This window comes from Oryzias latipes, chromosome 11 (assembly GCF_002234675.1).
Source record: "Oryzias latipes chromosome 11, ASM223467v1".
Lineage (NCBI taxonomy): Eukaryota > Metazoa > Chordata > Actinopteri > Beloniformes > Adrianichthyidae > Oryzias > Oryzias latipes.
The window spans coordinates 24976357-25003947 of NC_019869.2; the positions used below are offsets into that span (position 1 = coordinate 24976357).

The 27591-nt window shown below is 42.5% G+C and overlaps 1 protein-coding gene across 2 annotated transcripts in view; it reads left to right on the forward strand.

The window, feature by feature from the left end:
• st3gal1 (ST3 beta-galactoside alpha-2,3-sialyltransferase 1) overlaps positions 1-27591 on the forward strand; it is a 71170-nt gene that overhangs the window by 25755 nt on the left and 17824 nt on the right. Inside the window, exons 2-4 of one of the 2 annotated variants that reach the window (XM_011480963.3) lie at positions 19249-19362; positions 24181-24708; positions 27038-27231. In XM_011480963.3, the coding sequence (XP_011479265.1) occupies positions 24418-24708; positions 27038-27231 (485 nt within the window). In that variant the 5' untranslated portion in view covers positions 19249-19362; positions 24181-24417. 2 annotated transcript variants of the gene reach the window in all.

A 27591-nucleotide genomic window follows, 5' to 3' on the forward strand; every position in this document is an offset into this window, starting at 1 on the left:
ATCACATAGACTTCATTCATTCATTCATTCATTTATATTCTATTGCTGAGAAAAGACCATTTTTACTCTGATACCTTTTCTAACATGTTCTTGATGAATTTTAATTTTTTATGATATTTTTCTGTAGTTCAAGTTATTTACCTTATAAACTAACTAGTCAGCGCCTGCTGGCCCCCGCGCCCAACATTCAAAACATTTGACAGATTTCAGACCAATCGCTGCTAACCGACAATGTCTGGCTCCAATATGGCGGCGTGCGTTTCTTGGACAAAACGTGTCTGACTCTACTTCATTTGTTTGGAGCTGGAGGTGAACCAGGTTTATCTTAAAACATCTTTTATTATAAAGGAGTTTCTGAGCTGTGTTCACTTTGACTTTATCTGACTTTATTACATATTTCTACAGATGTAAGATTTGGGAAGCTCGCTGGACTTTTAACTCTCATGGAACAAAGTTAGATATTTCTGAAAAAACAAAAGGGGTTGGTACAAGAGGACACTTTTGTTGCTTTACATTTTTATGGTTTCTTGGTTTAGTTTGTGCTCCAACACAAACGTTGAAAGGAGGACAAAACTGTTTGCATCCGCTTTCATGAAGGATATTTGCAAACTGTTTCGTTCGACTGTTCAATGTTTGCTTTTCTTGTGTAATGTAGTGGCGCAGTATAGGTGCTTTTGCATTAGTTTTGTTGTTTTATGCGTCTTCTTCAGCATCTGACACTGTTCTGCAGAAAGCCAGGTACTGGACTGGATCTTTAGCTGGGATTTTGATGGGAAATGAAATTTTATCCCCTACGTCAACATCACCAGTGCATGGTAGTGCAAATGTTAAAATCACAGTGTAGCCACATGTTTAATGTTGTAGACCTTATGGGCAAACACAATTTGATGGTGGAACTTCTTCAAAATAAGAGCTTTTGGACAAAGTTGCAGCGAGGTGCAAAGTTAATGATAAACCATGTAATTCAATTCAATTTCAATTCAATTTTATTTGTATAGCCCAAAATCACAACAACAGTCGTCTCGATGGGCTTCGAAGTAAAACATGAACTCAAAAGGATCATGAATACAAAGAGTTCAATAGAAAAATACTAAAATGAACTAACAAACTGACTAAGCTATACTGGCATCCCTGCCCTTAGACCCCCCTTCGCGGTAAGGAAAAACTCCCCAAAAAACCGGATTCCGGAAAAAACGAAGAAACCTCAGGGGTGCCCACATGAAGGAGGGATCCTCCCCCAGGACGGACAGGCGATTTACCAGAAATCTTAGAGAAGAATTAACTTATCTAAATCTACAACTACATATATAAAAGTCCAGCAGACGAGCTTCATCCAGCCGTGGTTGTGGGGACAGTCAAAGGCGCGAGATGTAAAGAAAATGGTACAGTAGAACAGCGGTGGGATTATATACATTTGCCTGCTTCCACTCCCTTTCGAGCAATATTTAATTTTAATTCTAATTATCCTAAGTGTGATACATTTTTGTATGAATATATACCTGCTGATTTAATTGTTTTGGGCATTATTTTTATTTGATTGCTTAAAAGAAACCATTTCAAATCAAATAAAAAAAACAGACATTATGGTAATTGGACAAAAATACAGTGTAGAGAAAAAATTTGCATTAACTGGTGCAAAGGCAACATTGCAAAATCCTGAAGTTACTGACACGTTTTTTAAATATGTGCATGCAAATGTCCACCTACAGTCAGGACCATAAATATTTGGACAGAGACACATTCTTTCTAATTTCGTTTCTGTACATTACCACAGTGACTTTTATATAAAACAACTCAGATGCCATTGAAGTGCAGACTTTAAGCTTTTATTCCATGGGTTGAACAAAAAGATTGCATACAAATGTAAAAAACTAAAGCATTTTTTAAACACAATCCCTTCATTTGTTGGGCTGGTAAGTAATTGGACAAATGAAATAACTGAATACAAAATGGTCATTCCTAATATTTGGTTGAAAAGCCTTTGTTGGCAATGACAGCCTGAAGTCTTGAACTCATGGACATCACCAGATGCTGGGTTTTCTCCTTCTGAATGCTCTGCCAGGCCTTTACTGCAGCGGCTTTCAGTTGCTGTTTGTTTGTGGGCCTTTCTGTCTGAAGTTTAGTCTTCACCAAGTGAAATGCTGCTCAATTGGGTTAAAATTAGGTGACTGACTTGGCCATTCAAGAATATTCCACTTCTTTGCTTTAATAAACTCCTGAGTTGATGTTTTGGGTCGTTGTCCATCTGTATTATGAAACGCCTTCCAAACAGTTTGGCTGTATTCACCTGGATCTGCGCAGACAGGGCTGCATTCGCCTGGATCTGCGCAGACAGTATGTCTCTGAACACCTCAGAATTCATTGGGCTGCTTCTGTCCTGTGTCACGTCATCAATAAACACTAGTGTTGTCATGATTTCACAAGGATGAGGAACCCAGATGCTGCAACCCAGAAGGAAGACAGGTAAGTGGATGATGAGAAAGGATTTATTGTTTTCTCCAGATGTGAAGATGGCTGGTTTGAACAGGGTCCAGATTAGACGTGGCTGTGGCGAGGCTGGAGGGTCTTGAAGCGGTTAGCGGGTGCCGAGGGTTTCCGTTCTCCTGAGGCGTAGAATGGAAGGTCCGTGCTGCCGTCACTCGTGAGCGGTAGGATCCTGAGACAGGGAACATAGAATTAGTCAGAGCCAGAGACTTGGAACAAAGCAGTAACGAGGCTTAGAACCAGAACAGTCACCATAAGGGGTAACAAACTGGCGTCGAGTAGTGGCGTTGGATCTCCTTTTGAATCCACAGAAGATGATGAGGAGAGTGATGACAGCTGGTGGCAATCAGGAACATCAGGGCAGAGCTGGAGGGGGGAGGAGACTGCCAGGCACCGTGACAAGTGTCCCAGTGCAACTAGCAGCCATGCACACCTAGACCATCACACTGCCTCCACCGTGTTTTACTGATGATGTAGTGTGCTCTGGATCAGGAGCTTCTCCACGCCTTCTCCATACTTTTCTCTTGCCATCATTCTGGTAAAGGTTGATTTTGGTTTCATCTTCCAAAGAATTTTTTTCCAGAACTGTGCTGGCTTTTTTTAGATGCTTTTTAGCAAAGTCCAATCTACCTTCCTATTCTTGAGGCTTCTGAGTGGCTTGTATCTTGCAGTGTTCCCTCTGGATCTACTTTCATGCAGTCTTCTTTTTATGGTAGACTTGGATATTGATCCGCCTACCTCCTGGAGACTGTTGTTCACTTGGTTGGCTGTTGTGAACAGGTTCCTCTTCACCATGGAAAGGATTCTGCCATCATCCACCACTGTTGTCTTCCGTGGATGTCCAGGTCTTTTTGCGTTGCTGACTTCACCAGTTCTTTCTTTTTCTTTCTCAGGATGTACCACACTGTTGATGTTGCCACTCCTAATACTGTAGCAATTTCTGGCATGTTTTTTTCTGTTTTCTCAGCTTAATGATGGCTCCTTTCACCTGCATGGAGAGCTCCTTTGACTGCATGTTGTCTGTTCACAGCTAAATCTTTAAAATGCAGCACGAGTCCTCTAATCAACTCCAGGCCTTTTATCTGCTTCACTCATAATGACATAACAAAGGAATTGCCCACACCTGCCCATGCAATAGCATGGAAGTCATTTGACCAATTACTTATGAGCCCATGAAATGAAGTGATTGTGTTTAAAAAATGTTTTAGTTTTTCACATTTTTATCCAATATTTTTGTCCAACCCATGGAATAAAAGCTGAAAGTCTGCACTTCAATGGCCCCTGAGTTGTTTTATTTAAAATTCACTGTGGTAATGTACAGAAACAAAATTAGAAAGAATGTGTCTCTGTCCAAATATTTATGGTTTTGACAGTAACTACCTGCAGCAGGTTTCTGTTCTTTAGGGCAGCTGGACTCAGAAGTTGATTTCACACATAATGATTCTCCAGTGGCTTCGTCAGATGGAGTTTCAGATGGTTGATGGGCCTTGGAGGTTGGACCTGTGTCCTTGTGTCCTTTCCACTCTATTGTGTCTGGAAGAGGCTGCATGGGGGTGTAGTGGTTAGCACCTTCACCTCACAGGAAGAAGGCCCTGGTTTAAATCCCGGCTGGTCTTCTTTGCGTGGAGTTTGTATGTTTTGCTCTTCATCCTCCCATAGACTTAAAAACATGCTTCATACAGTTGAGAAAGATGAGAGAGGTCTGTCATTTTCATCATAGAAATACCTCAACTATGAGAGACAAAATGAGGGGAAAAAAACCGAAGATCACATTGTCTAATTTTTGAGAAATTATTTATAAATGATGGAGGAAAAAATATTTGGTCAATAACAAACAAGCAAGACTTCCAGCTATCAAGGACCTGTAACATCATGCTTTGGGGCTGTTTTTCAGGAAAGAGACCAGGACGACTGATCGGTGTAAAAGAAAGAATGAATGGGGCCATGTATGGTCAGATTTTGAATTAGTTTAGGTTTAATAAATTACAGGCATTCCTTATCTTTTTAAGTGGGAGAACTTGCACAGTTGGTGGCTGACTTAATACTTTTATGCCCCATTGGTGACTCTAGATTGCTCTCTAGGTGTGATTGTGAGTGTGTAGACCTGTGCTGGACTGGCAAACTCTCCAGGGTGTTCTCCACCTTTACCCGATTATATCTGGGTGGGGTCCAGCATCCAGGGTCCAGCAATCCTGAAGCAGGTGTTGAAAAAGAATGGATGGAGATTTACGGTTACAGAGTCCCAGTTTAGACTACCAACCAGAACAGGTAATATAATTGCAAAAGTGTTTCCTGGCTAAAGGCCCAGTGTCACTGAATGCATCATCAGCAGAACATAATGGAAGCTTTCATTATAGTTCTGCATTTCTGCATGCCTCTGATCAGAAAGGTCAATGTTGTCACGATTCCACTGACAAACAGGAAGCAGGGCCTGTGGTCGTCAAAGAATACCTGATCATTTTGACAAACTTCACCAATAACAAACAAGAACAGGATTGACAAATATTTCATGCATCCGACACTCTTAATGGACTTTGTAAAAAAGAAACATCCTGTGCCCAGTATTATATGATTATAAAGAATATTTACTGTCAAAGAACAGACAGGCACATATGCAGAAGATCTCTTGGACAGATGGCACACAGATGCTGCACTAAGAGTTTGATGTAAAATGTTGCGTGCTGCTGTGGGTGCATAAGGTTGTTCTTGGAGCAGACTGAAGCTTCAGCAGGTCAGAGGCCTAAAATGTAACTGGGCTCTCTGTTTTAGCAGCATTCAGACTCTTACAGCCTTTTTGTTGACATTTTTAAGATCATTGTTGTAAATAGTTTGACAATACCATGTTTTATTTGTTGTAAATAGTGAAAACCTTTTGTAGACATGAGAATAATCTCAGGTAGTGGCGTCTGAAAACACATTTATTAAGAATAAAAAGCGACACTGAAAAAATCGTTCTTTCTTCATTCATTTCCATGGAATGTGTCATGAATCTGTACTTCAAAGGTTTCAGTCCAATTCCTTTATAAACTTTATTCTTATGTTTGCAGAAAAGTGTTCAGTCAACAGTCTTTTTATGGGTTGAAAGGATTACATTTTTCTGTTTATAGAATAAAACATTTTGATTTTAGAAATGTTGTTCTGTTTACTTAAGCTGATCAGAACATAATCATGCAATAAAAACATTTCAGTCAAAGTCCTGATCATTGACTGTATACGGGAACTGGACTGAGCGAGTGTAATGTCACCCATAAAATTACTTATTCCAGTTCCAACTAAACAAAGTCAAGTCAGTCGCAATTCTCTTGTGATACAAACGCCAGCAACCATGTTGGAGCCAGACGACATTAGTAAGCAGTGATTGGTCGAGTCGGTCTGAATTAACAGTCAGAGTCAACATTTCTATGGCAACAATTAGGGAGTGAGCTTGTTAGAAGGCAATACCCCTTCCACTAGAAAGCGGGCTACTCGAAATCTGTCAACCAAACGTGGGGGGGCCACCTACTTTTCCTGAGACATCTCATTGGTCAGTTTATAACTTGCACATCTTGCAAAAAGAACAATATTAGGAAAAAATAGGATTATAAAGCACACGGTAAAGACAGTATCACAATAAGAATGGTTAGTTATTCTGACCAATAGAATAAATGAGTAACCGCTGTTTATTGCTTTATAGAAGTCTATGAGGGGGAGGGGCCACTCAGTCCAGTTCTCATATACAATCAATGGTCCAAATCAGGTTAACCCCTTGTTAGTTAAATTTACTTCACTCATTTCTGCAAATCCCCCCCAGCCCCTCCCCAACACTTCCCCTCATTTAATGGTTGACAATCCAGCACTTACCCTACCCCCAAGATCAGGAAGTTCTTTTTAGAAGAATTGCTAGTTATCTATTCAAAAATAAAAAGATGAGTTTACAGAAGAATTCTTGTCTTACAAACACATCAGTCTAAATAGGTTTCTAAAAATGACATTTGTCGTAAACATATCATTTCTTATATTTTATCTAAACGTTCATAATCATTTTTTAACATGCTATTTGTCAATGTTTATATTTAACTCTGCAGAATGTCACAGTTTTCTTGTTCAACAAAGTTCCGCGAGTTCTTTGAATACAAAATGCATTTCACAGATTTCCTTCTGTTTCAAGCTGCCAAACCACCTTTGAATTATGTTTAATTTCCCAGTTGGAAAAGTCAAACATAAATATTTCCAGCCAAATACAAAAGTATTTCCAGATAGTGGATTTTTCCCTGTTTCAATATTAGCTGAATTTATTCTGAATTCACCTCCAGTGCTGAGCCTCCATCTAACACTCCACCTGGCATCACCTGTCCCAACTGCTCCAGACATGACTTCAAATTATTAGCCACCTGCAATGGTCTGATAACTGTGTAGAAATAGATTAGACAGAGCAGAGCTGCTTTTCCTCCTGAGGGGCTGCAGTTTATTCAGCAGCCCGTCTTAATCCCACACAAAGGTCCATCCGCTCCCAGCATGTGGGCAAATGCAATTCAAAAAAGTCCTCAAATGTTTTATGTCCTTTGATGGAAGGAAATGAATTTCTGCGGGCTTTATTTTAAGAGTAATTAGTATTCTAGATCATAAAGACCTTTTATCTTTCATCATCCGTACAATGTCCTCCTTTAAACTGCAGATTAAGCCACACACCAGCAGACACATAAATCTCATCTATCTGTCCATAAACTCTAGTGATATAGATTATAGGGGTTGAAGTTACCAGATAATTATATTTTCACATTTATAAACCTCATTTACAGTTAGGTTCATGTGAGATGTCAGGAACTGATGGTGTAGCACCCAAATTGCAGGAGACCCAGCTTGGCGACAGAAAAACATGAAGAAATTAACCAGAACATGGTAAAAGCCATGGAAAAACAAAAAGGGTGACACAACAGAGTAGAGCAGATGGCCTGACGAGGAAGGGCTGAAAACCAGACACTTAAATAGACTGACCGTAATCAAGGAAATAAAGACAGCTTTGAATCAGGACAAACCTGAAACTGGTGTGACTGAGGGACAAGTCAAAACAAATCATGACCAAAAACCATAACAAAAGTAACAAAAGCCAAACCAAAGCTCACAATCCTCACAGGAGAATCCTGCAGGCGCTGCAAACGTTAAATTAACTTTTATCTGAGTGGATGACCATTTTAGACCATTAACACTAAAGAACACTTTACTAAAAAGACGTTTTAAACACTCCTTAAATCTAAACTGTTTCCAGCACAACATGAGGACGGTTCCTAAACAGAACTGGTCCATGGTCCCTAAATGGAACTGGTCCATGGTCCCTAAATGGAACTGGTCCATGGTCCCTAAATGGAACTGGTCCATGGTAACTAAATGGAACTGGTCCATGGTCCCTAAATGGAACTGGTCCATGGTCCCTAAACAGAACTGGTCCATGGTCCCTAAATGGAACTGGTCCATGGTAACTAAATGGAACTGGTCCATGGTAACTAAATGGAACTGGTCCATGGTCCCTAAATGGAACTGGTCCATGGTAACTAAATGGAACTGGTCCATGGTCCCTAAATTGAACTAATGCCCCGTTTCCACTGAGCGGCCAGGTTGGGCCCACTCTGGTCAGGCTTAGAATGGTCCAGGCAATTCTGATGAAGGATTCCGCTCAAATTTGGACCATCCCGGCACATGCGTAGTGTAGACAGATTGCGTTTGTATGGCGTTAATTCAGTCTCAATAATCAGAAATGCACACAACCTGTTTCACAAATACACACGCTCTGATTCACAACTGTTATTGTACGGGAACGTGCAATATTAATTTGGAAATGCACACCCTGTGTTTCACAAACACACACGTTGTGTTTCACGCATGCACACTAAATGTTTCACACATGCACAATAAGTGTTTCTCACAAATGTGCACATTGTGTTTCCCAAAAACACAATGCATTTTTCAGAAATGCAGAATAGATGCTTCACAAACATAATTTTTAGGTACACTTGTAACATGAACTCAAAGATCGTGTGAATTTTAGAATGTGTATTCACAAACCTGCTCTCATTTGTGAATCTCCCCACATTTCTTTAGAGATTTCTCTGCGGTGAATATTGAGACTCCCTTCACGTTGCAGGTCAACTAATGCCACCATTGGCCAATGAATCTGTCAATCAAACTCATCACCAAAGCAGGCCTGCTCGCTATCAGCCAATCGAATGGCCCCTTAGACTTTCTCCAGCTTTCACACTGATGTCAGAACTGAAGGTGCACGGCACACAAGCATGGCGGAAAAGTTTTAAATTCCAGGAAATGCAAAGTCCCTTAGTTAGGAGTAACAAAATCAAATCATCCACTATGATTAAAGTCAGTATTATAACTCTGTTCTAACTTTAGGGATAACGCAACAGGACAGTTGGAGGCTGATTCGACTCCACTCTCAGCCCAGATTTGAAGAATGGGGAAAAAAAGAGGAGGGGGGGTATTGATCTGTAATTGACAGTGAGGTTGGCTTGAGGTAATGTAGTCATGCTGCGTCTTTAATATGGACAGTGGTACAAAGTGATGCCAGTTTCTCTGCAGAACTTTCTGTGGAAGTTGAAGATTTTTCTCCTCCACCTTCTCATGATCCAGACCGAAGAGACTCGGTGTCTGAGTGCTAAAAGGTTGCTAGTTTCACAGATAATAAGACTAGCAAACTATTTTGAGTGAAAAATTCATTGCAAATCCCATCAGCACGACACAGTTCACTGGATTCAATGCCAAATGCATTCAACAACTGTTGTCTTGCTTCCAATTCCACTGGAAAGTTGCACAAGCCAGTAATTTTTGAAGACCGATGGCAATAAACCTACAGGAGCCATGCTAAAGCTAACACGCTAACACCGACCGGTCCCTCTACCCGGTACAGAATCAAAGATGGGCGGGGCTTTCTGTCACCTGTGTGGAAGCTGGAGAAAGTCTAAGGGTCCATTTGATTGGCTGAAAGCGAGCAGGCCTGCTTTGGTGATGAGTTTGATTGACAGATTCATTGGCCAATGGTGGCATTAGTTGACCTGCAGCGTGAAGGGAGTCTCAATATTCACCGCAGAGAAATCTCTCACAAATGTGGGGAGATTCACAAATGAGAGCAGGTTTGTGAATGCACATTCTAGAATATCCACAAAGTGTGAGTTCATGTTACAAGTGTACTTAAAAATGATGTTTGTGAAGCATCTATTCTGCATTTCTGAAAAATGTATTGTGAATATCTGAAAAATCTATTATGTTTTTGTGTAACACAGCATGCACATTTGTGAGAAACACTTATTGTGCATGTGTGAAACATTCAGTGTGCATGTGTGAAACACAACCTGTGTGTTTGTGAAACTCAGGGTGTGCGTTTTGTGAAACATAATGTGTGCATTTCCAAATTTATATTGGACGTTTGCATAAAATAACAGTTGTGAATCAGAGCATGTGTATTTGTGAAACAGGTTGTGTGCATTTAGTTAAGCAAAAGTTAAGCTATGGACAACAACAATGGAGGTCATCCTGCAGCTTTTTTTTCCACTTGGCTTTTGGTACTTTGTATCTACAAAGAATTAAATGTTTGTGAGAAGATTGTGGGTGTTTAAGAGGAATACAGCCAAAAACGTTGAAACCGGTCTGGCTCTTTCTATTGTTGCAACAGTCCACCTCCATTTGTGTTTTATCGTGTGACAGTAGCTCCGCCTTAACCGGTCCATTCCATTTTTCTTTGGACCGACAACCAATGGGGGCCCCAACTATGAGAGACAAAATGAGCCCGCTTCAGGCTTAATTGGTCCATTTTATAATGAAAATGTAAAAAAATTCTGGACCGGACCGCTCCGTGGAAATGAAGCTTAAATGGAAATGCAGTGTGGTCCCTCAACGGAACTGATCTAACCAAATAATCTAACAAGGTGCTGTCTCTGTTCAGAGTGTAGCCACACATTTGTTTACATTTTAAACAAACGATAAGAATTTTAGATTTTCATTGTGCTTGGCGCCTGCAGCCTAGACATGAACATGTACAAACAGAGTGAAGAGGACCTCTGGTTTATGCATGAAGAAATGAAACGAGTAGAACTGCATACCTGCACATAGATCAGATTAAAAACTTGTTGCAGTGCAGCTACACCCCACCTGATAACCGACCGCTGAATTGGACTTAGTGCAGCCAGAGGCCGGGTGTGAGAAACATGCTTTATGGTGTCGTGGCAAATCTCTGAAATTCTCAGGGATTATTGCAGCCTGCAGAGAACGTGCCGCCTCTCTCTCTAAACTGCTTTCACGCCTCGTTTCTTCTCCTCCACAAAAATGTTTCCCGTTTGGTTTGTGTGACACTCAAATGAAGAGCTTTGGCCTTTGTACCCGGACATTTCATGGTGACAGAATGCAGATGGACTGACTGCAAGCTTTCCACACCTTTGGTGCAGAACAGCAGTGATGCAGTCTGGGGAAGCTGACAGATGAAACGCTGGAGCTCTGATGCTGCTTGACATTCTCAGCCAGACTGCAGCCGGCTATCAGTGCTCTGAAAATGGCCTAATTAAAAATAGAGATATGCAATTAGGAAAAAGAAATTCCCTGGGATCGTGGCATTCAGTCATGGCAAATAGCCTTCCCATTTCATTCCATCAGAGCTGTCCCACATTCCCGCCTCTGTAAAAGATTAATGGGAGAGACGTCTTGGGCACAGAATGAGCCTGACAACACGCATCAATATTCCAAGCTTTTTTACCGTCTAACCGTAACAAACGTGACTGCATGCAGAAACTGACCGGCTCCACTGCAGCCCCTACTAGATGTGTGCAAACATCTTTATTTGTTCCATGTATTTGATGATATAACTTTATTTTGTCATAAGATGGACTTTTAAATGTTCATAAAACTTTCTAATCAAACTCAGCATAAGTTCAGAGCATGGAAATCTTATCAGCTGTTAAAAGTCAGCATGTCATCTATAATTACCAAACATCTGCTTGGCGTGAAGCTCTGGGAGGATCGTAGCTGGAGTTGGTTCTCTGCAGGAATAGTGCTGTTACTCCTTCAGTCCCATTGTTTCGTCTTTGGATGGTTTCTGGCTGATCCTAAATCTAGGTGTGTGCGTTGGTGGGTTGGGGCAGGAGGGTTGTGGTCTGCACTGGTGTCTGACAGCAAGAAGCTTCTGAAATCTGAATCCTGGGTTCAAATTCAGGTTTTCACTCAGGTTTCATGAAAGTTTTCTACTTTTCTCCAGACGTGCAGTAAAAGACGTATATTTAGACTTTTAGCAAAGAAGATGTCTAAACACTTGCTTTTTATGGGTTTTATGAGCTGGAACCCCAATTTATGTAAAAATAAATAAATAAGTACTTAAAATCAATCAAAGAGTGGGTCCTAAATTAATGAAAATTTAATTTTTCGAATAGAATTATGGAAATAAATACACTTTTCCATGATATTTTCATTTTTTGAATAGGGTCTGTACTTTTATTTTGAACCGTAATAATATGTATGAAGGCAGAGATTCACATTCTGCCTTAATAAAAAAGGAAATTAGATCTTTTTGGTCACTGTTCTAGTTTCTTTGCTTTTGTCTTGGTTTGAGTGGTTTCCCTGGTTTATTTTGTAGGATGTCCTGTTTTGTGTTGGTTTCGAGTCTACCTTTTCCCCATCTGTCCTGATTGTGTTCACCTGTGTCTCGTCAGTCCTGTATGTCTAGTCATTCCCTTCCTCCTGTGCTGCTCTGTAGGTTCTGTGTTTTGTAATTCTAGTGTTTCAAGTTGCCTGCCTGTTGCAGTGGTTTTTGGTTTAGTTTAGTTTAGTTTAGTTTAGTTTATTAAAGTTCCTGTTTTCCCTGGAACCCTCTGCCTCCTCTTCCTCCTCCTCTCTGCGCCTGGGTCCTTCCCTCATCCCTCCCAGTGACAGTTATCCTGTTTCTTTCAATTAGAATTAAAACCAAACAATTTTTGTGTTGTTTTTTTTTTGGTCAGAAATGTTTTGTGCCTTTATAGTTAAATTATGTGCTGCATTATCAGTATATTTTTATTTAAATGCTTTATTGAAAGATGAAAAATAAGTTGTTTTCATGTTTTTGTTTCAAACTGCTGTAACTGTAATTTTGGTGTCTTTCTGAAATGAGTAGATGCTTGTTTTTTGTATGGAAGCCCTGCTGCACCTGGGGGGTATTCCAGGAAGCATGTTTAAACTAGCCTGACTTTAACCCTGAACTCTGGCTGAAATTCACCTGAACTTGCTTATTCTGGGTGTGTTGATTCGAAAAGACCAGATATGAGTTAGCGTAATTACGCTCGACTTGTTAACCCTGGGTTAATGCACGTACACGGCAGGTACATAAAGACATTCTCAATGGATCGCCGATTTCCGGAGACCGGAGTCACCATGGAAACGCGTGGAGAACAAAAGAGAGCGCTGTACTTCAGTGACTGAGACGGAGTCTGAGATTTTAATGACGGTGTATGAAGATTATACGCCCATCAAAAAAGTAATACGACTGCATCATCAGCAAAAGAAAGAGTTTCTGCTTGGAGAAAAAGAACGGACAAAGTAAACTTAAGGGTTTCAATCTCATTTCTATTTTCCTTGTGACGCATATATATATATATATATATATATATATATATATATATATATATATATATATAGAAATTATCCAATTTTGCCAACTTGAATGAATTACTTCTATTGGTAACAAGTAATTGAGTTAAATTTATTCAACCTAATTTCTTACGTCTATAAAACTCAATAATTGTTTATACAACTCAAATTTACATATTTATCTAACTAAATGTCATATTACTCCAATTCAATTAATATTTTTCCCATCTTGATTTATTTTAATTCTTGAACTTTCATATGTCTGAGTTTGAGCCGGCAGATATACACATTTGTATAACAATAAAAAGCAAACGATCAAAATTCCAAAGTTAGCAGGTTTTTATTAACCAATTTTTCAACATTATCATTATGGCATCCAATGGTAGGGGTGCTATATAAACTCATCATCCTCTCCCTTCCTCTCACTTCCTCTCACAGAGTTAAGCATTGGAGGACAAAATAACTCGGCAAAAAACGGCAAAACACAGTAAAACAGCTAAACAACTAAACACATTTGGTAAAAACCCACACTTTAACCCAAATCCGTCCAGACAGGCAAAGGGAATGGTATCCCACAATCCCTTTCGGTGCCGATCTAACAGCAGCACCAAAGTTAAACCTACTTAATTGAATTAATTTGAATGAAAGTAAAATAACTGTCTGAAAACTACGTGTTATTTTTAAGCTGACTTAACAAAAAAAAAGATTTATCTTAACTGAAGCAAATAATTAAAGTCAAAGTCAGCTTTATTGTCAAGTATGCTGCATCCATAAGACATACAGCACAGATGAAATTGCTTTCCTCTCACCCCACAGTGCAAGCAGCATATAAAATAATAAATAAACGACTTAAAAATAGATAAAAAGACAGTAATAGTAGGAGGAATAAGAGTAGTCTAAACAGTGCTAAAGAACAGTGGCATGGTTAAAGTGGCAGTTTAAAGTGACGTCAGTGCTGAGAACAGTAAGTGGATGAGTGGGTGATGGCAGTCTTTGGTGATGATGATGTTCGGAAATGGTGTGAAGTTTTCAATGAGAGCTTGTAGGATGGAGTGGAGGGGCCCGGGGGGGGGAGGGCAGGGAGGGAGATGAGTGTCCTTATTGCCTGATGGAGGAAACTGTCCTTGAGTCTGCTGGTTCTGGCCTGCAGACTTTGCAGCCTCCTCCCAGATGGCAGCAGGTTCAAGTGTCTCTGGGATGGGTGTGAGGGGTCCCTTGCAATCCTGATGGCTTTTCGGGTGAGGCGGGAGCGGTAAATGTCCGAGAGGCCAGTAAGAGGGACACCAACGATCTTCTCAGCTGTTTTCACAATGTGCTGCAGAGTCTTCCGGCAGGACGCGTTGCAGGCTCCGTACCACACGGTGATGCAGCTGGTCAGGATGCTCTCGATGGCCCCCCTGTAAAAGGTCTGCATGATGGGGGGAGGAGCTCTGGCCCTCTTCAGTTTGCGGAGGAAGTACAGGCGTTGTTGGGATTTTTTGGCCAGTGATGTAGTGTTGTGGTTCCCAGACAGGTCGTCAGGAACTTGGTGCAGCTCACCCTTTCCACAGCAGCACCATTGACGATCAGTGGAGCATGCTGGGTGTGAGTTCTCCTGAAGTCCACAACCATCTCCTTTGTCTTCTCCACATTCAGGTGGAGATTGTTGTCTTTGCACCACAGAGCCAGCCTGCTCACCTCACTCCTGTAGGGGGTCTCGTCGTTGTTGTTGATGAGACCCACCACTGTTGTGTCATCCACAAACTTGATGAAGAGGTTGGAGCTTGATGTTGGGGTGCAGTCGTGAGTCAGCAGAGTGAAGAGGAGGGGGCTCAGCACACATCCTTGGGGGACCCCTGTGTTAATTGTGATGGTGCTGGAGGTGTTGTTGCCGACACGGACTGCCTGTGGTCTCCCTGTCAGAAAGTCCAGCAGCCAGTTACACAGGGAGGTGTTGAGTCCAGTTACACAGGGAGGTGTTAGATCAAAGTAAAAAAGTTTATCTTTCCAACATCCATATGTGGTCTTATCACCCTCTCATGGTGGAAAAAGTATTATCTGAGCTTCTTCATCCACTAAATCATCTTCAAATGGACACGCCATGCTGCTTCACCTCTCTGAAAACAAACTAACCTTCAACTAAACCTGCTCCAGACCAGGTTATGTTCAAAGCATGAGTTGCTATGGCAACTTGACATATCCTAAAACATACCTCCATTTCTGGAACCGAAAGCTGAGGTCATGAACTTCCTTAGCCTCAAACTTACCGTGGGAGCTAGCATAACCTGCATCCGTGAACACCCCCCTGAACCGCTCAGGCTGACACTTAAACATGCAGTCGAGCAGAGAACGTCTGTGCAGCAGACGATCGGGCTGCTGATAAAGCCTCGGAGTTTGTTCCAATGATCCCCCTGAATCCACAGTAGTTTCTGTGGGTTCTGGTGCATTCTGGGAAATCATCTCTGCCTTTCAAAGTGATCTCAGGCTGCACACAGACATGCAGCATTTGGAGAAACCCCTTCAGATGTTTGTTTGTGCAGCTGACGGAGAGTCCGTAGACTTTATTGACAGAAACGCAGCTGTATCAGCACCTCCACACTCACAGGCACACTAACTGGAGATGTGCACGCAGAACGTGCACGTGGGCTTTAGTTGGACTGAGTGATCACCCTCACGTCTCTCCTTAACATCTTTCCTTATTGATTTAAAAAGAAAACGTTTTGGATTGTAACACTGACTGGTCTCATTACATCTTAGCAATTATTATGGGATGTCATTCAAATTAAGGCCTCATGAGCTTCACAGAATCAAAACTGAAGAATGTTTGACATCCTGTCTCCCAAGAAGAGAGATCTGTCAACAAACAAAGTCATCGTGACATATACAGACAGAGGATGCTTCAGCAACTCTTTCAGAGAAACAAAAGGCGGGTTTTAAGGGTATTCCTGTCTTCTGTAAATTTACCTTTTAGCTATTTTTTTGTAGACACAAGGAACCATCAAAGCCAGGAGGGCAGAGCTTATTTCAGCATCCCCCTGCACAACCTAGAAAAGTGTTACTGGATAGAAGAAGAGGTCATGTACTTCACTGGCTGCTGCTGCAGATCACAAAACAGAAAAGAGCTAAAATGGAAAAAACTGGTTGAAGAGTGCCTTTTGCTGAGTGCTAGTTTGACCGGTCGGAGAGGATTTAAAAGCAGGGCCGCACATCCTATATCGCCAAATCTACCGTCCTGCCTGTTTTTCAGCTGTTCCTGTACTTCCTGCTGCGGATTTCCTGGATCAGGGGCCAGAATGTAGAAACACCTGGAGCAGGTAACCAGTAAAAAAACAATGTGTGTGCAGTTGGAAAGCATGCATGGTGGTAGATCTGGAGGAACAGGGTTTGCATCCCTGCGTTAAAGAGTCAAATCATTTGGTTGGGGTAAAAATCTGTCCTGAGGTATTTTTTGTTTTAAACTTAGAGCTGAAGGGGAATTCAAGGTTTTACCTGAAAATACAAAGCTACGTTTGTCCTCAGTGACAGCGGCCTGAGGTGAAGGAGCTTTTCTCACAGGAAACAACAGCCGAGCAACAGAAGGACGTGACGAATGAGAGCCTGCAGTAGTCAGTCGATAAGGGGACGTCTGAATAAGTGGAAAGTGTCATTTTAAACTAAAATGAGGTCTGCAGGGGAAATAAGTCAACTTACGTTATTAACAGTACAGTAAACATCCTGCAGGGACATCAAGGCTGCAAACTCGAATGAAAACAGATGGAAAACCTTGGAGGCAGTGATGCAATATCGCCACAATTTACACAAGTCCACTGACACAGAGCTTTCCTCAAAGGAGCCACAGGGTTTGTTTAAAACACCACATGGCAACTGCATGCATGCATAGCAGCTAAACGCATACATGGTGGGTGCATGTATGGTAGCTAAGCACATACATGCTGCATGCGTGGCATTTGTTCAAACATATCCCATCTACTCAAAAGTAGTGCAGTCGCACATGTGGATGTTTGTCCCACACATTTCTAGGGGCCATCTGACTAGAATTCATTATTCTGAAATTAAAGGTAACCCGACAATAGCAAAAATCTGTCAGCACACATTTCTCATCATAAAGCTCCTCTTTAGTATCTTGTTAAAAAAGAAAATGCTTGCTTCGTTTTTCCTTCAGCAGAAAAATGATTCAGGTTTCAGTTCTGTCAAAGTTCGGTCTCTGACACTATTTTTGGTGGTAACTCTGCACCGGGGCCCCATGCTGGTTGAGCTTGTCGACCTGCAGCGCTGGTGCCCTGCATCATGCCTCCTTTATAACCATTCATGGTTGAGTTTTAAGTCCTGCTAGGCTCATGTTTCTAGACGTTTTTTAAGATGATTTTTATTTTATTTTATCCACCAGCAGCCCCCCCCCCCCCCCCCCACACACACACACACACCTAACACAACAGCCTCTGTCTTCTCTGTTCTTCCCCAGAATCCCACAGAAGTCCCTGAAAATCCCTCATTTATTCAGATCCTGTCAGAAGTCTTGACTCACCTTTCTCAATTCCTCTGAGTCTGTGGAAATCTTTTTATGCTTCAGCAGGAAAATAACTTTCTTATTCAAATGAAACGCTATGCTGAGAGACAACATCCATTCAAATGAAATTCTCCTCACTGATGTGAGTTTTTAGGATCATAGATGTGATCCCATCACAGGGAAAATCTTTTTCATTTTCTCTGTGTGATGTTGTTGAGCAGACAGCAGCTTCTGCAGCTTCAGACTCTGGATTCTGATGATAGTAGAGCTTCTCTTACATTTTTGTCACAAATCTAATCTGCTTTTTCCCCCCTGAAAGTCAAAAGTGAGAGATGGCTGCTGTCCTTAAGCTGGATCTGTCCCACAGTGAGGTGTTACTGTCTGTGGAATCTACATCAGGTTCCTGCTGTGGTCTGCTGAGGTGGACCTTCTGGAAAAGATCCCTTTCATTGTTCTCTGCTGTTATTAGAAAGCTTCAGTCACAGTTAAGAAATGTCGGTGTGAGGATGGTGCAGAATGAAGAGAGGCTGCTGTTTGATTTTTCCCAAGCTGGCACAGCATCACATGGGTCTACAGAGTCCATGTGTGGACACAACCACTGAATTCGGTGACCGCAGAAACCAAACACATTACATGTCAGCGTGTCTTCTGATGCTACGCGTTTGAGGAACACTGCAAAAACAGAATCTTAAAGTAAAAAGACTTGTTTCAACAAGACTGTCTGAATTTCAGTCTTGCAAGAAAGATAATCTTATCAAGAAAGATTTTCCGTAACAAAATAATCCTAGTTTGAGAACACATGTCTTTGTGACAATCTTTTTCTTAAAGTGAGAATTCTTGGTTAGACTTTTTTTTTTACACTATTGGCAGATTTTTTTTCTTTTTTTTTTTTGCTTATTTTTAGAAATTCTGCCAATGGGTTAACAATTTTTGACTTATTTCTAAGAGGCCTGTTTTTGAACTGAAGGTCTCTTGTTTTGGTGTTTGGGGGGGTTGTTACAGGCTGGTGTGAGTCTTTATTCAGTGAAGTTAATTGTATTACAGGCATATAAGGAGCTCTCATGATGCCACTGGTGTCTGGATGTTTGTTTGTTTGTGGAATCTGACCTTCCCGGATCGTTGGACTTGCCTTCAAATTAAAGGCACCAATCCTGAAAGAATCAGCTTAATTTTTAAAATAAAATGCCTTGTATTTGCTTCTACAGATTAACCTGTAATCTCTTGAGCTGTGGCGCTTCTCTGACAGACAGTTGGGCTGTGACGAGGAGCTTCAGGCTCTGTTCTGGTTCATGTAACATTGGGAAGTCGAAAAGTCAGGAGCTTTGTTTAAGAAAAAGCTTTTTAGTGAGTGGTTCAAACAAACCTGCTTTGAGTTTTCTGACTTCCGTAAAATGACCCCTCACTTACTGATCTGCGTGCTTTCAGGGGTCATGCATTGCCACATTTCTCATGTTTAGATTGTAAATCTTTAAAGTGTTGAACACTTGCTGAACACTTGAAGCAGTTGAGAAAAACAAGCTTTCATTACAGACTGAAACAGCTCCCTGTCAGCACATCCTGCTTAGAGGATGACCTTCAAAAGTAAAGATGTGATGCTGCAGTCTTTGTGCTGCTTAACACAACAACCCACCCTTCTCCAACAGTTGTGAAAACAAGACCTTTCAGGAGCTTTGCTGTTTCTGCTCTCCCAGGTTTCCTGCCCATGACACAGATTTCCAGGAAAGGAGTCTACCTGAGCCGTCTGCTTCCCACCTCCCTCCTGGAACCTGATGTTTCTGCGTCAACAGCAGGAATGAAATCAACAGGTGAGCCGTCCGTAAACACCCACTTCAAGGAAAACGGTGCTTTTGGGGGTTTTAACGTGTTCTTGTAGCATTTTTCTGATGATTGAGGGCACGTATAAAAGAATTTTGATTAAAACTGTGTTTCTGAGTATTACTGAATTAAAACTGGGATAAATCAGGAGCAGATGAAAACATGCTGTTTGAAAAAGCTCTAAGTGGTGACGCAGAAACAAAAGTCTCCCTGCTCCACTCCATTCAAATACATCCACTGGCAGACAAAAAGATCCACGCATGTTATAGTTTTCAGCTAATGCTAGCTTGCGGTTGTAATGGGCTGTAAGTTAGCGGGAATCATCTGCTTCCATTTAGTCCCACCACTTGATCCCCTTCATCCATTTCATCATCAGAGTCATCCTCACATCACCATCCTATGCTGTCTGGCTACAGACTTTCCAAACATGACTTTGCACTCTTTGACCTCTTTCAGATTACATTGTTTGTCCTTCTGCATTCCGATCCTGAACATGGATATTCCCCATCACTTCCTCATCACCTCTGTTTTTAGGATAGCCTGGATCTCCTCATCCATATCCCTCCAGAATTTCTCCTTCTTCCTTTTTTCACATCCATCCTGGGGGTCATAACCACTGACAACATTCAATATCCCATCTTCAACTTCCAGCTTCAGACTCACCTCCAGAACATTCTCATCAAACTCCTCCTTCAGGATTTATCCTCCTCTGTTCCTCTTTCCATCCACATCATGAGAAAACTGCTTGAAGCTATTCCCAATCTCTAAGTTCATCTGATCTCCTGAACACACAGGAGATCCACTTTTCTTCTTTCCATCACGTCAAACAGATCTCTAGTTTTCCTGTCAAAGTCTCTACATTCAAGCTTTTTAAGCTAAGTCCTTCACTCCTGTCTTTCCTAATCTTCCTCTCTGTCTAGCAACACGTCTTCCTCCTCTCATTCTTCCACCAACAACAATCCAATTTTCACCCTGTATTTGTGAATACAAATTGTAAGCCAATCTACGTCCGATTTGGTATCAAAGTCCTCTCCAATCTGCAGGATTGACTTGACTTTGGTTTTACATCCGATGTCCTCTTTGACAACAACCCTCTGCATTTACCCAGACTTGGGACAGGCACATGAAAGCATTGGATCGTGGCCCCTTATTTTGGAAGTTAGCATGGCAGATATCTGAAAATGAAGTCTGTTATTCGGAAATAATCTAGCCACAGGGGTTGCAAGCCAGTAACTTCTGTGCCGGTCCCAAGCCCGGATAAATAGAGAGGGTTGCGTCAGGAAGGGCATCCGGCGTAAAAAATTGCCAAAATAACCATGCGAATCATCCACAACACTTTAGACATACCGGATCGGTCGAGGCCCGGGTTAACAACGACCGCCACCGATGCTGTTTACCTACAGGGTGTCGGTGGAAATTTGACTACTGTTGGTCGAAGAAAGAGGGGAGGCAGAAGGGTCCGTGGCCAGAGAGAGAAGGGAAAAGGCAGGAACATAGGTTTGAGAATAGGGACTCTTAACGTTGGCACAATGACAGGGAAAGGCAGAGAGCTGGCAGACATGATGGAGAGAAGGAAGGTAGATGTACTGTGTGTGCAGGAGACAAGGTGGAAGGGCAGCAAGGCACGTAGTATTGGAGGAGGATACAAACTGTTCTATCATGGTGCTGATAGGAAGAGAAACGGGGTAGGAGTGATTCTGAAGGGGGAGTTTGTGAACAGTGTTCTAGAGGTGAAAAGAGTCTCAGACAGGATGATGAGCCTAAAGTTAGAAATTGAAGGGGTGATGGTGAATGTAGTCAGTGGGTATGCGCCACAGGTTGGCTGTGAGTTAGAAGTGAAGGAGAGATTCTGGAGTGAGTTGGATGAGGTCATAGAGAGTTTTCCCAGAGGAGAGAGAGTTGTTATTGGAGCAGACTTTAATGGGCATGTTGGTGAGGGCAACAGAGGTGATGAGGAGGTGATGGGCAGGTTTGGTGTGAAGGAAAGGAATCTGGAGGGACAGATGGTGGTGGACTTTGCGAAGAGGATGGAAATGGCTGTAGTCAACACTTACTTCCAGAAGAGAGAGGAACATAGAGTGACATACAGAAGTGGAGGTAGGAGTACTCAGGTGGACTACATCCTATGTAGAAGAGGTCATTTGAGAGAGGTTAATGACTGCAAAGTGGTGGTAGGAGAGAGTGTAGCCAGACAGCACCGCATGGTGGTGTGTAAGATGACTCTGGAGGTCAGGAAGAAAAAGAGAGGGAAAACAGAAAAGAAGACCAAGTGGTGGAAGCTACAGAATGAAGAAACTTGTGAGGAATTTAGGCAGAAGTTGAGGCAGGTCCTGGGTGGTCAGGATGAGCTTCCAGAGGACTGGGAAACTACAGCAGAGATTATCAGGGAAACAGGTAGGAAGGTGCTAGGTGTGTCATCTGGAAAGAGGAAAGACGGTAAAGAGACTTGGTGGTGGAATGAGGAAGTACAGGAATGCGTCCAGAGGAAGAGGTTGGCTAAAAGGAAGTGGGATGTAGAAAGGACTGAGGAAGGTAGACAGGAGTACAAGGAAGCACAGCGTAGAGTGAAGAGAGAGGTGGCAAAGGCCAAACAGAAAGCTTACGATGAGCTATATGACAGGTTAGACACAAAGGAAGGAGAGAAGGACTTGTACAGGCTAGCCAGACAGAGAGACAGAGATGGGAAGGACGTGCAACAGATAAGGGTGATTAAGGACAGAGATGGAAAGTTGCTAACAACCCAAGAGAGTGTACAGAAAAGATGGAAGGAGTATTTTGAGGAGCTGATGAACGAGGAAAATGACAGGGAAATAAGGGAGGAAGATGTGGTTGTTGTGGAGCAGGAAGTAGCAGAGATTGGAAAGGATGAGGTTAGGAAGGCTCTGAAAAGGATGAAGAGCGGAAAGGCCGTTGGTCCTGATGACGTACCTGTGGAGGTATGGAAGTGCCTAGGAGAGACAGCAGTGGAATTTCTAACAAGGTTGTTCAATAGGATTTTAGAGAGTGAGAAGATGCCTGAGGAATGGAGGAGAAGCGTTCTGGTCCCGATCTTTAAGAACAAGGGTGACACGCAGAACTGCAGCAACTATAGAGGAATAAAGTTGATGAGCCACACAATGAAGCTGTGGGAAAGAGTAGTGGAAGCCAGGCTTAGGAAGAAGGTGGAGATTTGTGAGCAGCAGTGTGGTTTCATGCCCCGTAAGAGCACCACTGATGCCATTTTTGCTTTGAGAATGTTGATGGAAAAGTACAGAGAAGGTCAGAAGGAGCTGCATTGTGTGTTCGTAGATTTAGAGAAGGCGTATGACAGGGTGCCGAGGGAGGAGCTGTGGTACTGTATGAGGTCGTCTGGAGTGGCAGAGAAGTATGTCAGAGTAGTTCAGGACATGTATGAGAGAAGTATGACGGTGGTGAGATGTGCTGTAGGTCAGACAGAGGAGTTCAAGGTGGAGGTGGGACTACACCAAGGATCAGCTTTGAGTCCTTTTTTGTTTGCTATGCTGATGGACAGGCTGACAGACGAGGTAAGACAGGAATCTCCCTGGACAATGATGTTTGCGGATGACATTGTAATTTGCAGTGAGAGTAGAGAGCAGGTGGAGGAACAGCTAGAGAGGTGGAGGTTTGCTCTGGAAAGAAGAGGTATGAAGGTCAGTCGTAGTAAGACAGAATACATGTGTCTGAACGAGAGGGATCAAGGTAGAAGCGTTAGGTTACAGGGGGCTGAGGTGAAGAAGGTGCAGGAGTTTAAGTACTTGGGGTCAACAGTTCAGTGTGATGGGGATTGTGGAAAAGAGGTGAAGAGGCGAGTGCAGGCAGGTTGGAGCGGTTGGAGGAAAGTGTCAGGAGTGTTGTGTGACAGAAGAGTGCCAGCAAGACTCAAAGGAAAGGTGTACAAGACAGTGGTGAGACCAGCTCTGCTCTATGGGTTAGAGACGGTAGCAGTGAGACAGAGACAAGAGGCTGAGATGGAGGTAGCGGAGATGAAGATGTTGAGGTTCTCCTTAGGAGTGACCAGGTTAGACAGGATAAGGAACGAGTACATCAGAGGGACGGTTCATGTTGCCTGTGTCAGCGACAAAGTCAGAGAAGCCAGACTGAGATGGTTTGGACATGTCCAGAGGAGGGATAGTGGATATATTGGTAGAAGGATGTTGGAGATGGAGCTGCCTGGCAGGAGGGCAAGAGGACGGCCAAAGAGGAGATACATGGATGTCTTAACAGAGGACATGAAGTTGGCTAATGTTAGGGTAGAAGATGTCCATGATAGAGTGAGGTGGAAAAGGATGATTCGCTGTGGCGACCCCTGATGGGAAAAGCCGAAAGAGAAAGAAGAAGAAGTCTGTTATTCGGAAATGATTGGAGCAGGTTTACAGTTTGACAGTAAAATCCATGTCGTATTCTGTACATGTCTTTGTATTTTAGATGCTTCATGAAAGGGAAATAAATAAAACTTGAAAGGAAGAAGGAAGGAAGAAAAAAAGAAAGTGAAATTCTCAGAGTTTTGTGTCAAACATTGTTCTGGCCTCAGCAGTAGTCAGACTGAATTAAAAAAAACGTCTACCTACAAGCACATGTTTGGGTTTGATGAGTTAGCAGGGTTATTTTTGCACTCTGTGACATTTTTTTCAGTGACTCGCTGCTGCTGAACCGTCGTTTCCTCTCTGGGATCCATAAAGTCTTGCTGAATTGAGCAGTAGAAACGCTGTCATCACGCGTGACCCTGAAATGGTTAACTCCCTCTGTCAACCGGATCTTTCACCTCTTAATGTTTGTGACATGTAAATCCTTTTTTATTTGCCTTCCAGGTGAATCATTGCAGAGCAGATGACTTATCAGTCAGTGACTTGTCATAGTCAACATCAGAGGACTAGCAGAAGGCAGCTGGATTAATGCACACACTGGCTTTCACTGAGGAGCTCCATGGAAGCGTGAGGACAGCATGTTCTCAGCAGAGCTTCTTCATTCCCGTCGTCCACTCTCCTGACCATGAGGGGGGGTGGGTTTGTCTGCTGAGCTACGAAGCTGATTTTTGACCGGACAGGATGTCTCCACTCCCACAGAATAAGTTCTGGACTTTTTTCCTCCTCTGCTGCATACTTACCTTCACAACTCTGCTGTTCAGTTACACCTTCACGGACCCCCCCTTTCATTTCCTCAAGTATGCGTCTCGCATTTCTGGAAGTTTTTTCTCCAAAGACATCTGTGCATGTGATTCGTGCATGGCAGATTTGGGGGAGGACGCTTGGTTGGCTGACCACTTCAATCTGTCCATACTCCCTCTGATGACCCGGGACAGCAGTGCCCTCTCTGAGGACACCTACAGGTGGTGGCAGGTAAGACTGAAGGGTCTTTATGGGACCCCACTTCCAGTAACAGGGTTTTACACTAATTCATTCACTTTGATTCTATAAACTGCAGTTTGTGGGTTTTGTTTTTATCTAAGCTAATTTGTTTCCATAAAACTCTTGTTTCATCTGAAATTTAGCAAAAATAACAAGAATCCTGACAAATAAATCCCTAAAACATCAGAAAATAAGAAAATCATTTTTACATGAAAGCAGATCAAAGGTTTCTAAACAATATTCCCTCATGGCATAAACTAATACACTATTTTGGACTTTTTTTTTTTCAGAACAGAAACTTCCTAAACTATTCAAACTTTTCAAAACCAGAATTGTCGGGTACCGGGGGCCAGGGTGGTTAGGTTCACCTTCACTTCCGGGTTGGGGCTTTTATTTTGTTAGGTTCCGGTTCGGTGTTCTGTTGTGCTTCTGTTGACTTGACTTCTTCATCGCCAGCACCTGTTTACTCACCTGTTGCCAATCACTGTTGTGTGTGTGTGTGTGTGTGTGTATATACCTTGTGTTCCTCCTCACTTATCACCGGATCGTTCTCTTATGACTGTTACTAGTGTACGAGTCTCAGAGCCTTCCTCAGCATTAAAATCCTTGTGTTTCACAACTTCTGTCGTCCTGCATCTTGTGTCCACGTCTTAGTTCCTTGACAAGAATAAAAACAAACAAACTGACTTTTTGGGCAAAGTTATGCCTTTGTTATCAGATCAAGCCAGAAATAATAATAAAGCACTTTTGACATTGTTTATATTGAAAAGTAGAATTTTTAGACGACTCACGACCTTTGAAAGGAATTTTCATAAATAGAAATAAAAGAACTGATTTTACATTCATGATTTTTTTACAGTCTCTTTTCATTTTATTTCGTCGTATAACTAAAAGTATTTTTGCTTTTTTGATCTCAAATGACAAAACAAAACTGAAATAGTTTCTAAATTATATGTGCAAAGAAATGGACTGACATAGATTTTAAAAAACGTAAATGGATTCAGACGGAAAAACAAAATTTAGGGTGCTGTAGATTAAATCGTTTTTCTGCAGAGGAGCTGACAGATTTCTGAAACAGTTGTATCCATTTTCTCAAATGTGGCATAAACCATACAGTTCAGCTTTCCGTGTTTGGAAGAGCAAACAGAGTTATGTAATCTGCTCAAACAAATCCAGATCCAGTCCTCACTGTAACTAACCATAGATCAGGAAATGTGATACTTCCTGGAAAGAAGACAGGAAGCCTTGAGGAGCTGTGCTGCACAAGCAGACGCTCTTCACCTGAGACGCCTGCAGGATGTTTGCTCTCTGCCGCTGTGCCGTTGAGCTAAACCTGCACATCATCTGCATTTTGAGTGTCCTCAAACATAAACCTGCAGCCCACAGGGCAATCCAACGGTGGAACAGAGGCGGCTGCTCTAGAAAAAAAGTACAGCAAAACCTTTGGAGAAACCCCAGAGCAGCTCCCTGCCAGAGCAGCTCCCTGCCAGAGCAGCTCCCTGCCAGAGCAGCTCCCTGCCAGAGCAGCTCCCTGCCAGAGCAGCTCCCTGCCAGAGCAGCTCCCTGCCAGAGCAGCTCCATGCCAGTGCAGCACTGCAGGTCTGAGACTGAGGTGGACATTTTGATTTTCTTCCTCATTTCTGTTCATCGTGACTCCAACACCCAACGTCTGGCTCGCTGGATGATCGCTGCAAAACTGAGTTTGTGTCACAATGACGCTTTTATTCTTCAAATTCAGAGTTCTTTTGTTTAATATCATTCATATATTTCTAAGCAGATGTAGTTCATTCAATAAAACCAGAGTGTAGTGCCCCCCGTGCTAAAGGTGCACTGTTCGTAATCACCACTCGGATGTTCACCTCACCCTCATTTGTGACAAGAACACCCAAACGACTCTGAGTTTAGCTTCTGTGACTTTTTGTTGGGAGGTGTCCCTCAAGCTGCAGGGGGGGGGGGGGGGTAAATGCTTTGATCTTTTCTGCGGATAAACTGGACTTTCTCCTCCATCAAGTTGTCGCTGAGGTCATTTGTTCCTGGAGCAGAGGGTTTGTGCTGTCTGCTCTTTTCACCACAAAACTTTCACTCCCACTTTAGATTTTTAAAAGCCCGCTAAGAACCTGTGGAGATGCAGCCTCAGATCATTAAACATTCTGTGTGTATGTGGTGGTGGGGGGTCGTTTATGGAACGTAAGCCTACTAGGAAGGGGGCCAGAGCTGATGGTCCCTCAGATGTACCCTTGGTATCTTCAGCCCCCTCTGCCAGGTTCATTTATTTAAAAGTGAGTGACCCTTCACCTATGGCTGTCTTTTCTTTTACCAGTGGCTGCAGAGGGAAGAGAACCCAGCAAACTACACCCAGGTGGTGGAGGAGCTGTTCCGAATCATCCCAGAGGAGGGGGTTTTCATGGACGCTGGCCCACAGCGCTGCAGGACGTGCTCCGTAGTGGGGAACTCCGGGAACCTGAAAGGGTCCAATTATGGAGCGCTCATAGACACCAGTGATCTGGTCATACGGTCAGTTTAATCTGTTTCATAGATAAGCATGAATCTGCTGTTTGACGTTCAACCTTTCATCTCATGAAGGAAAACTCAGATTCAAATTGTATTTTTATGGGGTGTAAATGATTTTTTTCCAAACTTTAGAACCACACAAATTTACAGTGTAGTAAAGATTCTTTGACTGCAGCACCATGAGTCGACAACGCTCAAGTCACACACTGACGTCCTCCAACTTGGGTGGATGTCCAACTCCGGTTAAAGGTCTAATGCAACTATCATGCAAATAAACTCAATCAATGGACAGCAACCGGTGCAACAGCAGCTCAAGCATGCATCGGTAAGCCCCAGAAGCTGAACCCAACCTACAGATAACGT